Source organism: Rhincodon typus, chromosome 7 (assembly GCF_021869965.1).
Source record: "Rhincodon typus isolate 14 chromosome 7, sRhiTyp1.1, whole genome shotgun sequence".
NCBI classification, from domain to species: domain Eukaryota; kingdom Metazoa; phylum Chordata; class Chondrichthyes; order Orectolobiformes; family Rhincodontidae; genus Rhincodon; species Rhincodon typus.
In genome coordinates this window covers 16,644,442-16,657,341 of record NC_063338.1, presented here as the reverse complement: position 1 = coordinate 16,657,341, position 12,900 = coordinate 16,644,442, and the positions used below count along the sequence as shown (strand labels likewise).

Below are 12,900 nucleotides of genomic sequence, written 5' to 3'. Positions count from 1 at the left end.
ACAAGGGTATAATCTTTGCAATTGTCCAGTCCTTCTAAGGAGTTGAGAGGAGAGATGCAAAAGCACATCTGTGCAAGTCACCAAGGAATGGAATCAAATCTGAGGAAGACAAGAGATGTGCTTTCTTGGACAAATAGGAGTTTAAAAAAATAATGAAGGGCCCTATCAGCCGTGCATTGCTTGTAATGAGTTCCAAGCTAAGCAAGTTAGAGATCCACTGATGACATTACATCCCAGAGATCATGGATGAAGCTGAGATTAGACCTCTTCACTACCTGCAGGAATTGATCACCTTGTCACCATAGATCACTATTCCACTGGGAGTTGGACCAGTTGACTTCAGTGATGGCTGCTGAGATTGTTGAATGCCTAAAAACACACTTCAGCTGTTACATCAGTTCCCGACATTGTGATGAGTGACATTAGCCCTCGGATTGTGAGTGAAGAATTCAGCTGCTTCATAAATCATTGGGAAATTTAACACCATGCGTCATCTTTACCCTATCCCCAGTCAAATGGGAAGCCTAAGGCAGCAGTGAAAGTCACCAAAGAAATCAAAGAAATGGAGCAAATCCAGCACAGATGTATGCAAAGCAGCTCTTGAATGGAGAAGCACACCCCACTGAAGGCATGGATAGTAGTCCAATACAATGACTAATATCATGTCACAAACAAGCTCCCCTTCCAATAGCAAAACAAAAACTATGGAAGCCAGAAATAGTAACGTTTGAGTGGCAAAATCACGTGAAATGGGAGAAAGCCAAATTTCATTTTGACAACTCTGCACAACGATTGTTAGAGTTGAACATTGGACAGCCAGTCAGGGTACAAACGTTCAACACTCTCACAACAGTCAGAACAAATGGCAACTGGGGGAACCTGTGCAGAGCAGTTATCACCTCAATCATACGCAGTGGAAGGGAATGACCAAATACACTAATCACAACTGCAGGCACATATGCTCAACTCAGTTTTCTGTCCACTAACTTATATTTAATTCACACCAATATATGACCCCCAATTACATATGCTCCAGTATTCTTTACTAACCTCCTGTTTATGACCTTATGAAAAGTTATTTGTAGGAACCTTTCATGAATCTGTAGAATTTTGGAAGATGATCACTAATGCAGCCAATCTCCCTACAGACATGTCTCTTAGCACACTGGCATGCAAGTCATTGGGTCCCTGGCAACGATCAATTTTCAGTCCCGTCAATTTCCCCAGTATTACATTTTACCAATACTAATTTCTTTCCCTCACTATCACTAGCTCCTTGATTCTCTAGTATTCCTTGGATTTTCTTCTGTGAAGACAAACACAAATTATTAGTATATTTTTATTTCACATTAAAGGTTTTCTTGTCTGTAATGACCCCACATTTGTCATTGCTAATCTTTACCTTTTGAGATATCTTTGACAGTCCATGTTAGTGTTTCTCTTTGCTTTATTTTCATTTTCTATTTTCAAAAAAAGACAAATTTCATGGTCCTCCTTTACTGAATTTTAAATGGATTCCAGTCTTCAGGCATACTACTTTTTCAGGGAAATTTATAAGTTTCTGCCTTTCATATAAACAATTTTTGTGTGATCTAACATCCAGCCCCATGATTTCTGCATTACCCTTCTTTCTTTGTATCTCTCATTTCTTGAACATTATATGCCCTACATTATCATTCTTGTTTTGTGGCCTATAAACAATGCTGACCAATGTTTGCTGCCTCTTTGTTATCAGTATCTACATGGAGCAGAACTAATGATTTCTCCCCCTCTCACTGTAATTTTCTCTCCAGCCCTAAGGTGACGTTCCACCCTGGCATCAGACAGGAACACAATCTTCTGGAATTCCACTCTCGGCTGCACATAGCAATGTCTATCCCTCTGACCATAGTGTCCCCTACTGCTGCTAAGGTCCTTTCAATGCCCCTGACTTGAATAGCTTCTGCAGCCCTCATGCTTGACCATACAAGATGTAACAGCTTTGCTCTTGTTTCTCAATTTCAAGGGTTCTGGCTCCTCAACCCTATTTTCTTAATCCCCTTATTGGCATGAGTTGCTGTCACAACCTTCCTGGCCATGGACCAAATCAGGAGACCCTACCTTAAGAGGCATGACTGCCTCCACCAACAAAGTGCTGTCCATTATGTGTCAGTGTCTGTGGTTCAGCTTCCAGCTCAATGACTGAGCCAAAGCTTCTCCAGTCACAGCCACTGACTGCAGATATGCTACCTTGGAGCATGTAGGTGTCCATTAGCTCCCTCACCCTCTAGCCACCACACATCAACTCCTCTGCCATCTTAATAGCATTTCATTAATTAATTCTTTTATAGGTTAAATTTGAATTCCTGTCTATTGAGTTGTCTGCGCTGGTCTTAATATTTTAATAAATGTTACATTTCTCCATTGCAGTTATCTAGTTTCCCCAGGAAATACTCATCAGTCAATCTATTAAACTGTACCACTAGTAAATCTTACCTAATAATATCTTACTCTCATTAATAAACTACTGCAGCTTTGAAAGATAAACGAGAAAAGTACTCACCACTTGATAATCACTACACAACATGTTATTTATACAGCTACTGGATGCTGGTAAGGGTAGAAAGTAAAACAGTTCCTCTGCACTGAATTTTAACATGAACTAACTGTGTAATGACACAATTGGTCTAAATGTCATTAGAAAACAGTAATCTTCTCCAGTGTCCATGTTTCCTTTTTCACCATCAGGTTCACTCCCATTCCGTAAGGGGATGTTTTGACACAACCAAGTGGCTTCCTGGGCTATTTTGGCTGGCCGTTAAAAGCCAACCAGATTGCTGGTTCTGGTATGTAGGCCAGCCCAGGAGAAGTTGGCAGATTTCTCTTCTTGAAAGACATTAGTGAACCAGATGAGTTTTTATTACAATCCAATAGTCTCGTGCTTATCGCCACTGACAGTATTTTTTTGCTGTAGAATGTTTGAATAATTTAAATTAAATTCCCACAGCTGCTATACTGGGGCTTGAACCCAAAGGCACAAATTTACTAGCCTGCTCAAGGTGGGGACAGGGCAAATTTGGGGTAAGGTAGGGCAGAGGGCTAAAACTGCAAACATTTCAAATTTACACCAGGCTGACTGTGACTCCGATGGAGTGTGAAACACTGACGGTTAAGCAGCTTCAGCGGGGGCTGAACAGTTCTTGCAAAAACTCCACACTTTGCAAAGCAAGAGGTTAAAGGTCCAGACCCCACCACCCTCTAGACTATCCATTCTTTCTTTCATGCTAAAATTCTCCACACATTTGTTCACAGATAGCAATAATTGGCTGAAACATTCTCAGGGGAATGTAGGGCTTACATTGGCTCACCGTTCTGGAAGTTTTTCGGTTGATGAATCAAATGGTGTGTCTATGAGGTGTTTAAGCTTATAAATGAACAGGATCTGAGAGATCTGCGACCTGTTACTTGGTGTGATATTGACATGGCGATATGCTGCCCTGTATCAAAATTATAGACTTCCTACACTTGGTGAAATCCACAACCTCCTCCACTGTAAGGCCTGCTGCTGGCACTCTGATCTACTATCACGTTTTAAAGGGACTTTTTTGAGCCCAAAGACAGCTGCCACAAAGTGCACTGGAAATGAAGCCCTACTTTTCCATGAGCCATCACTAAGTTGTATCATTTGCCTGAATTCGACCAATATCTAAGATGAAAGAAGTTCACACCAGATTTCATAAATAAATAAACAAGAGAACAGAAATTGTTTATTAAAAAAACATATTCTTTATCAACAGGAAAATGGATTATTAATTGCTAGTATGTAAAAATTATAACACACCCCTTCAAATCCCATCATGCATGCACATTCATTTACAAATAGGACAGACAAGAGGGACAGTTCTGTAGAAACATCATAAGTAGCAAACAGAGGCAAAAAGGAACATATTCTAAGGATCTTGAATACAAACCACAAGGTGGGTTGAAGTACCTTTCTCGCAGTTCTTTTGATTTTGGTAATAACATTTCTATTATGGTTGATAGCAGCAATCCTCAATTCAGTACCAATTGATTGGACCTGGATTTTCAGTTGAGTTATATGGTCTTCATTTGGTCATTATGTGCTATTTCCTTTCCACTCACAGAAGGAGGGAGAGAGAGAGAAACACGGCTTCATTTTCAGTCTTCCTGAAGGTCTGACTGCAACTTTCTCTCAGATCTGCAATAAACTGCAACTTAAACCAAATCAAAAAGATGTTCCTGGGTAGATTGCCTTCATCCCGACAGCCCCTGGTGCCAGCTAGTCTTACAAAAGTATCAAATCCAGCTTCTCCAAAAGTTACACGACTAGTGTAACTAATAAATCAACACCACACAGTTCTAAATTTAACCTTCGAGTTGCAGAAAAAAAAACAACACAACAGTACCTTTGCCTCAACACAGCAATGTCCAAACTTCCATTTCCCCAGGTTAGATGCCAAATAATATATTTGTAGTATTTACCCAACATCGGCAATAATCACACACTAAGCCGTGGGGATTCGCACCCTGAACACAAGTGTCTCCCAAACGGATCACTGGAGTCTTTCACACTAACCCTAAACCTAATTCTAGGGCCTCCTGCACTGAATCCTGGTCATATGAATATATGACAATGTGAGGCAGATTGGGACTAATCTACTTGCATCTGTAGCATACGTTCCAATTTGGAAGCTTTGTATTTTGTGTAACATAACAACATTGTGGTCCATAGCTCAAACCCCGCTTATCATTATCATCTTCTCAAGGACATTTCTGTATTAGCAGTAGTACAAATTGTACTGTGTGTTTTCACATCCACCAAGGACTACTGCAGATGATCTGACTCCATTACATTGTCACTGATAACCTCTCGGGCTCCCTGACTCTACATCAGACCCCTCAATACAAAGAGCTGATTTCTCTATTTGCTCACCTTTGTCCATAGGTAGTTGAGGATGAGGGTGTGGATTTCATTGGGTGAAGGAAGCCTGTACTTCTGGTACAGGGCAGCATGTCCCTGATCTTCAAAAAAGTACCTTGCCATTGTTGGTGTCTCACGAATGACAGCACCTCTATCACAACCTGTCTATTGTCATCTTAAAAAACGTCAGAGGAAAATCATTTGCATTATTAACTCCCAGAAAGGCATGCCAATGAAAGCTCTGAATATTTTACTGTTAATACTATAATAATCTGTGAACTCATGTGTAGAGAATTTTAATGAGGAAGAGTGTTTAAATAGTTGGAGTTGCAGATGACCATAAAACAATACTTATATTAAAAAAAAAAACAAGTCAGCTTCAGGCTCTAGTGATCAATGCAAGCTGAGTGAATGACCACACATTAAACAGACTCACAGACATAAAGCACAGAAACAGACCCTTCGGTTCAATTCATCCATGCTGACCAGATATCCTATATAAATCTAGTCCCATTTGCCAGCATTTGGCTCATATCGCTCTAAACCCTTTCCTATTCATATACCCATCCAGATACCTTTTAAATGTTGTAATTATACCAGCCTCTGCCAGCTCATTCTATATGCATACCACCCTCTGAAAGGAAAAGCTGCCCCTTAGGTCCCTTTTAAATCTTCCCCCTCTCACCTTAAACCTATGCCCTCTGGTTTTGGACTCCCCCACCCCAGGGAAAAGACCTTGGCTATTTGCCCTATCCATACCCCTCATGATTTTATAATCCCCTGTAAGGTCACCCCTTAGCCTCCAACACTCCGGGGAAAATAGCCCCAGCCTATTCAGCCTCTCCCTATAGATGAAACTCTCCAACCCTGGCAACGCCCTTTTAAACAAGAAGAGAAATATATGATTCTAGGAGGCTAGATTTCATCCTGGGATCTAAATTGTCCAGTTGTAACATTGGCTGGCATCAGAACAAATATAAATAATCAGAATGGGCAGGAAGATGACAATCAAGATAATAAAGGCTGAGACCTGAATATTAAAGGATACTAATATTTCAGAAGGGTAGGAAACTAGGCAAAGGTAGAAGGGTAGGCCAGTTAATTAAGGATGCCATCAGTATAATAGATCAGAGGCAATCTCTCTCCAACGAACAAGATGCAGAATCAGTTTTGGTAGACGAAAGACATATTAGAGGCAACTTATCACTTGTGGGAGTAGGTTGTCAGATGGTTCGGTGAAAAGGTCATCAACCTGAAATGTTAACTATGTTTCTCTGCACAGATGCTTCCTGACCTGTTGAGGCTTCCAGATATTAAAGGCTTGTGAGAAAGATATAGTGATACTCAAGTGTGATTTTAAGCTAAAGTCTTCATCAGGCAAATCAAATTGGCAAAGGTGACCTGGAAGGTGAGTTCATTGAGTGAATGAGACAGTTTCTTACAGTAGGACCATTCTAGAGTCAAAGAATAGTCAATTCTAAATCTGGTAATGTGTAACAAGACAGAATTGATTAATGACCTCATAGTAAAGGTATATCTAGGTAGCAGTAATCATAGCATGATTCAATCTTGTATTCACTTTGAGGGAGAGAAGAGTGGGTCTAAGACAAGTATATTCAATTTAAATAAGCGATATAATGAGGTTACAAGGACAGAATTAGTTAAAGTGAATTGGGAAATTAGGTTAAGATCAGTAACAAACATTTAAAGAGATATTCTGTAACACTCAGAAAACAGAGTCATACAGTGTGGAAACAGACCCTTCAGCCCAACTTGCCCACGCTGACTAGGTTTCCTGAACTGAACTAGTCCCATTTGCCTGCATTTGGCCCATATCCCTCTAAATCATTCCTATCCATGTGCCTGTCCAAGTGTCTTTTAAATGTTACAATTGTGTTCACCCCTACCATTTCCTCTAGCAGCTTCTTCCGTATATGCACCATCCTCTGCATGAAAATGTTGGCCCTCGGGTCCCTTTTAAATCTTTCCCCTCTCACGTTAAACCTATGCCCTCTACTTTTGGAATCCCCTACCCTGGGGAAAAGACCTTGGTTATTCACCTTATCTATGACCCTCATGATTTTATAAACCTCAATAAGATCATCCCTAATCCTCCTATGCCACAGGGAAAAAAAGTCCTAGCTTATTCGGCCTTCCTTTGTAACTCAAACCTTCCAGTCCTGGTAACTTTCTTGTAAATCTTTTTATCACCCTTTCCAGTTTAATGACATCCTTCCTATAGCAGGGAGACTAGAATGTATGTGGCCTAACCAATGTGTTGTACAATCATTCTATGACATCCCAACTCCTGTACTCAATGCTCTGACTGATGAAGCCAAACGGCCCAGCGCCTTCTGTACCACCCCGTCTACTTGTAACACCACTTTCAAGGAACAATGTACCAGCACCCCGAGATCTCCCTGTTCAGCAACACTCCACAGGGCCCCACCATTAACTGTTTAAGTCCTGCCCTGGTTTGTCTTGCCAAAATGCAGCACCTCACATTTATCTAAATTAAATTCCATCTGCCATTTCTCAGCCCATTGGCCCAGTTGATCAAGATCTCACTGTAATCTTAGATAACCTTTCTTCACTGGCCTCCATTATTCTCATCCAAATCGTTAATATAAATGACAAACAACAGTGGACCCAGCACCAACATACAGTCCAATGAGAAAGAACTATTTCAGGGTAAGGACACAACATCTGTAGCTAACTATGGAAATTAAAAATCGTATCAAATTAAAATAAAAAGCACACAAAGATTGTCAGAAGATATGACAGAATATAAAAAGAGCAAAAAAAAGGAGGTAGAAAAAATGTGAACTTGATTAGTAAAAGAGATAAAGAGGTAAGAGATCCTACAGGTATGTCAAAAAAAGTAAGGCGAGTGTTGGTCCTCAGAAATAAGTAGTGAAAAAATTTAAGAAATGAAGAATGAAATGCATAGGTATTTTGTGACAGTCTTCACTGTAGAGGATACAAGTAACATCCCAGAAACAATTGTAGATCAGTAGTGAAAGGGAGAGAGGAATTTAATGACCAGGTCCCATCCAATTGGTAAATAGTGAATTCCTCAATTCAGGAAAGGGAAGAAACATGAAAGCAGGAAACTACAAGTCAGTTAGTTTACCATCTATCAGAGGAAAAACGTTGGAATCTGTTGTTAAGAGGTTATAGCCGAGCACTTAGAAAACCTGCATGCAATCAGGAAGAGTCAACATGGCTTTATGTAAAGGTAAGTTGAGAGTTCCTTGAAGCAACATGCAACATAGTTAAAGAGGAACCTGTAAGTATGGTATATTTAGATCACTCAAAGGCATTTGACAAAGTGCTACCTCAAATGTTGCTACATAAACTAAGAGCTCAAGGTGTAGGGTGTAATATTTCAGCATGGATAGAGGATTGGTCAGCTAACAGAAAACAAAGGAGGTCTGAATTTTAAGGATGGCAAAGTATAATGGGTGGCACCTCAACAAATTATAATCTACATCAATGACTTGCATGAAAGTACAAAATGTGTGGAAGCTAGATTTGTTGCTAGCATATAGATAGGTATGAAACCAAGTTGTAAAGAGGACATAAAGGGATATAGAGAGGTTAAGGAATGGGAAATTTTGCAGATGATGAATAATATAGGAAACGTCAAGTTGTGCAGAAAGAATTGAAAGGCAATATTATTTAAATGGAGAAAGACTACAGAACGTGATCATACAGAGTGTCCTGGTACACAAAATCACACAAAGTTTCAGGTACAGCAAATTATCAAATGGAACAGCAAATGGAATATTTGATTGATTGATCTATTGTCACGGGTACCAAAGTACAGTGAAAAGCTTTGTTTATAAGCAGTACTGGGGAAAGGAATATAAAAATAGAGGTTTTTTTTCTGCAGTTGTACAGAACATTAATAAAACCAGATCTGGAGTAGTATGCACAATTTTGGCTGCCTTATTTTAAAATGACATATCTGCATTTGGAGCAGTACAGAGAAGATTCACTTGTCTGATTTCTGGTACAGGGGCAGGTGGTTACCTGGGACAGGTTGGCCCTGTATTTGTTGGAGCTTAGAAAAGTGTGAGGTCATCTAATGGAAACATGTAAGATTTGAAGAGACTTGCCAGGGTTAAAGGACTCTCTCCCTTATTGGATAGAATAGTCTAAAAATCAGGAGTCTTCCATTTAAGATTGCCGTTTGAGTGACTTTGGAACTCATTTTCCCACAGAGTGGGGGAGACAGGTAGATTGCTGACTGACAAGAAACTTAATCCTGTAACGGAATTTATAAAATTATGGATTTTAACCCTGATAAATGTGAGGTGATGCACTTTGGAATAAGTAACAAGATAAAGGAGCAGGACACTAGGAAGCTCAGAGGAACCATGGGGAGTTTGTCCACAGATCCCTGATGGCAGCAAGACAGTTTAATAGGGTAGTTAAGAAGGCACACAGGATTGTTGCCTTTATCAGTTGTGGCATAGATTTTAAGAGGAGGGAGGTTATGTGACAGCTGGACGTGACTTTATTGCTCGAGTACTGTGCACGGTTTTGGTCACCACACTGTAGGGGGGATGTGATTGCACTGGAGGTGCAAAGGAGATTCACTAGGTTATTGCCTGGGATGGAGCATCTCAGCTATGAAGAGAGGCTGGATAAGTTCGAGTTGTTTTCTTTGGAGCAGAGAAGGTTGGAGGTAGGGGAGGGTAGAGGTGTATAAAATTATGAGGGGCATGGACAGGTTGAAAAGAAAGCAGCTGTTCTCTTTAGTTGAAGAATCAATAACAAGGTGGCACACTTTTAAAGTGAAAGGCACAAGGTTTATAAGAGATTTGAGGAAAAATCTTGTCACCCAAAGTGGGATGGGTGTCTGGAATGCACTGCCTGGGACAGTAGATGGGGCAAGAAACCTCACAATCTTTTAAAAGTACTCGAATGAGCATTTGAAGTGTCAAAACATTCAAGGCTATGGGCCTAGCGCGGGAAAATGGGGCTGTAAACAGTCCCCAGGTTGCAAAAGGGCTCTATTCTGGATAAAAACCAAAATAACTGCGGGTGCTGTAAATTGGGAACAAAAACAGAAGTTGCTGGAAAAGCTCAGCAGGTCTGGCAGCATCTATGAAGAAAACTCAGAGCCAGTATTTCAGGTCCGGTGACCCTTCCTCAGAACTGATGGTAGCTAGGAAAATGTTAGTTAGATTCAGAAGATAAGTGGGGGGGTGGGGGAGGAGGTGGTGTTGGTGGAGGGAGTAAGGAGTAAATGATAGGTGGGGATAGAGCCCAAACAGAGACAAGAACAGTTGGACAAAGGAGTGGATAATGATCTGGCTAGGAGGGTGAATAGCTATTAATGGGGTCTGTTAGTGGCTAACAATAGGTGGTGTGTAATGGCAGACTATGTGATAACAAGGCCTGGTGAGTGGGATAAGGACCTAGGACATGGGAAGAGTTCAGGCCCTAAAATTATTGAACTTGATATTGAATCCAGAGGTCTGCAGGGTCCCCATGTGGAAAATGAGGCGTTGTTCTTCCAGCTTTCGCTGAGCTTCGCTGGAACACTGCAGCAAGTCTGAGACAGAGATGGTGGCCAGGGAACGGGGTGGTGTGTTAAAGTGGCAGGCAACTGGAAGCTCAGGGTCTTTTTTTGCAGGCAGAACATAGATGTCCTGCAAAGTGGTCACCCAGTCTACGCTTCATTTCCCCAACGCAGAGGAGACCAGAGGTGAGCAACAAATGCAGTAGACTAGATAGTGGGAAGTGCGGTTGAAGTGCTGCTTGTCTGGGCCCTTGGATGCTGGCGACAGAGGAGATATATGGGCAGGTGTTATACATTTGGTGGTTGCAGGGGAAGGTGCCATGGGGCTGTGGGGGTGGGGGGTGTTGGGACTGACAAAGAGTGGTCCAGGGTGTCCCGGAGGGAATGGTCCCTGCAGAAGGTGGACAAGGGAAGGGAGAGGAATGTGTGTTTGGTGATAGCATCTCGCTGGAGGTGGTGGAAATCGTGGCTGATGATCTTCCGGATGTGGATGCTGGTTTGATGATAGCTAAGGACAACGGGAACCCTATCGCTGCTGCGGGAGGGAAAAGAGGGGATGAGGGTGGAAGTGCGGGAGATGGGTCGGATCTGGTTGAGGGCCCTGTCGACAACAGTGCTGGGGAATCCTTGGTTGAGGAAGAAGGTGGACATTTCAGAGGCTCCCTTTGTCGAAGTTGAATCATTGGAACCAATGTAACTGAGACAGAGGAACTGACAGAATGGAAGGGAGTCTTTACAGGAAGCAGGGTTCTGTTCTGGAGTCTGTTTGCATGTCGATTTTTTACACAAGTTGGAACACAACTCAGGGTAATGGAAAGCAGCCATTCGAGTACAGGAAATGTTCGTGTGTTGGATCTTTAAATTTACATCCCTGTATGGGATTGTGTTCATAAGTACAAGCGTTCGCAAATCAGACATTTGTAAAGCCCTGTAGTATAGGCAGCAGTATATTTTGGCAGTATAGATTAGATGGACTGAATAGCCTCTTCTGTACAGTATGATTCAATGACTCTAAGGGAGTCAACAGGTATCAAATGACAAAGGACAAAAGCAGATGGTTCCTTTTGCATCCCCCTCTTGCTCGAGTGATGTCTTGGAAGAACAACTTGTTCAATTAGTGGACACAAGGTTCCATTTTATCAGCCCAATAATGTCAGCAGGAAGATCTGTACCTGGTGAATGATGTAACATGGATAACATCCTGTCTGAGAACAATGGATAATTGAGTGTGTCTGTATCTGTGATATCTCCTGCAGAGACTGAAGTGTTCTTTGAAACTGCGACAGAGAGAAAGAGAGAATGCCATTTCTGTTAACCATTTGCCATCAATCTTTTCTAATGCCAACAGCAACCACCAAAGCAAGGCACTATTAGAAACAAATAGCACCTCCCAGACTCCAAATGGAAAAATGGCATTGTTGCCAAATACAGATGATCAACCCAGCAACTGTCAGAGTATGCAAAAAGTAACAATTGGATGATCACACAATTAACCAGGTATCATGTGAATGCATTTCCTCTTGATCTTGGGGGTTGGGGTAATGTCCCGAGAAGGACTGTGGGTGGGGGGCAGAACCATCAAATTAGAGCTGGACCATTTCAGGGGTGATGTGAGGGAGTAGTTATTCACACAACTTCCCTTCCTTTTGTATGCACTTAATTCACAGAATTTGCAGTAGATTCTATAATCTAGAGCTCCAAATATCAGAATGTGGTCAATGAAAGGGAAATGGGCGATCAGGCTATCCAAAGATCAAGAGGTCCTGAATACATTATGGATCGATACTCCTTCCTCCCTAATAACTAAGAAAACATTATCACACAGCAGTGTTCTATTTTGGCAGGATGGAGGCGGCGAAGGCCTAGAATTATCCACTGCTCACAATCCTTCCAATCAAAGTTAACAGGGATCGCTTTAACTTGTCAACAGTAAACTGGTGGGGTAAGGGAAGCAGGGGCTCTGGGGCAGAGTTGGGGGGGGCGGCGTTGAGGACGGTGTGGTGAAGATGCTGGTGAGGGGAGATGATGGAGGAAGATTGGAAATGGGTGGGTGAGGGGAGAATGGGGAGACATGTGAGCTACACAGGAAGGTGGAGGTCCAGGTGTGGGTCGGGGTAGGATGAGGAGGAAAGAAACAATCGGGTCAGAGGAGATGGTGCAGGGGAGCATGGGATGAGGTGGAGTGAGGTGGTGCAGGTAACTGGGGAAGGGATGGATGTGTAGGGCAGTGGGAACCCTATTCATCTGAACAATAGATGACAAATGTCTGGCCTGAATGGACATATTAAAGGAGGGTCATCACCTGAGAGATCAAGGCTGTCTGGAGGCCATCAGACAAATCATTAACTTAATCAAATTGCAGGGAGTTCTAGAGGGGGTGCTGAGGAAGAGGGTTTTGGCAGGGAGTGAGGTGTGGGGGGCAACCTAGGTCGACAGTTCCTCAACC

At 42.0% G+C, this 12,900-nt stretch overlaps 1 protein-coding gene across 1 annotated transcript in view; it reads right to left on the bottom strand.

Annotated features, from left to right (window-relative positions):
* The window catches only part of LOC109910913 (putative methyltransferase DDB_G0268948), a 40,645-nt gene extending 28,952 nt beyond the window's left edge, over positions 1–11,693 (bottom strand). Inside the window, exons 1-2 of the mRNA XM_020510170.2 lie at positions 11,627–11,693; positions 4,934–5,096 (exon numbers count right to left, since the gene is read on the bottom strand). Of these exons, the coding sequence (XP_020365759.1) occupies positions 4,934–5,044 (111 nt within the window). The 5' untranslated portion in view covers positions 5,045–5,096; positions 11,627–11,693. The remainder of the gene's footprint in view (positions 1–4,933; positions 5,097–11,626) is intronic.
* Positions 11,694–12,900: the final 1,207 nt, after the last annotated feature.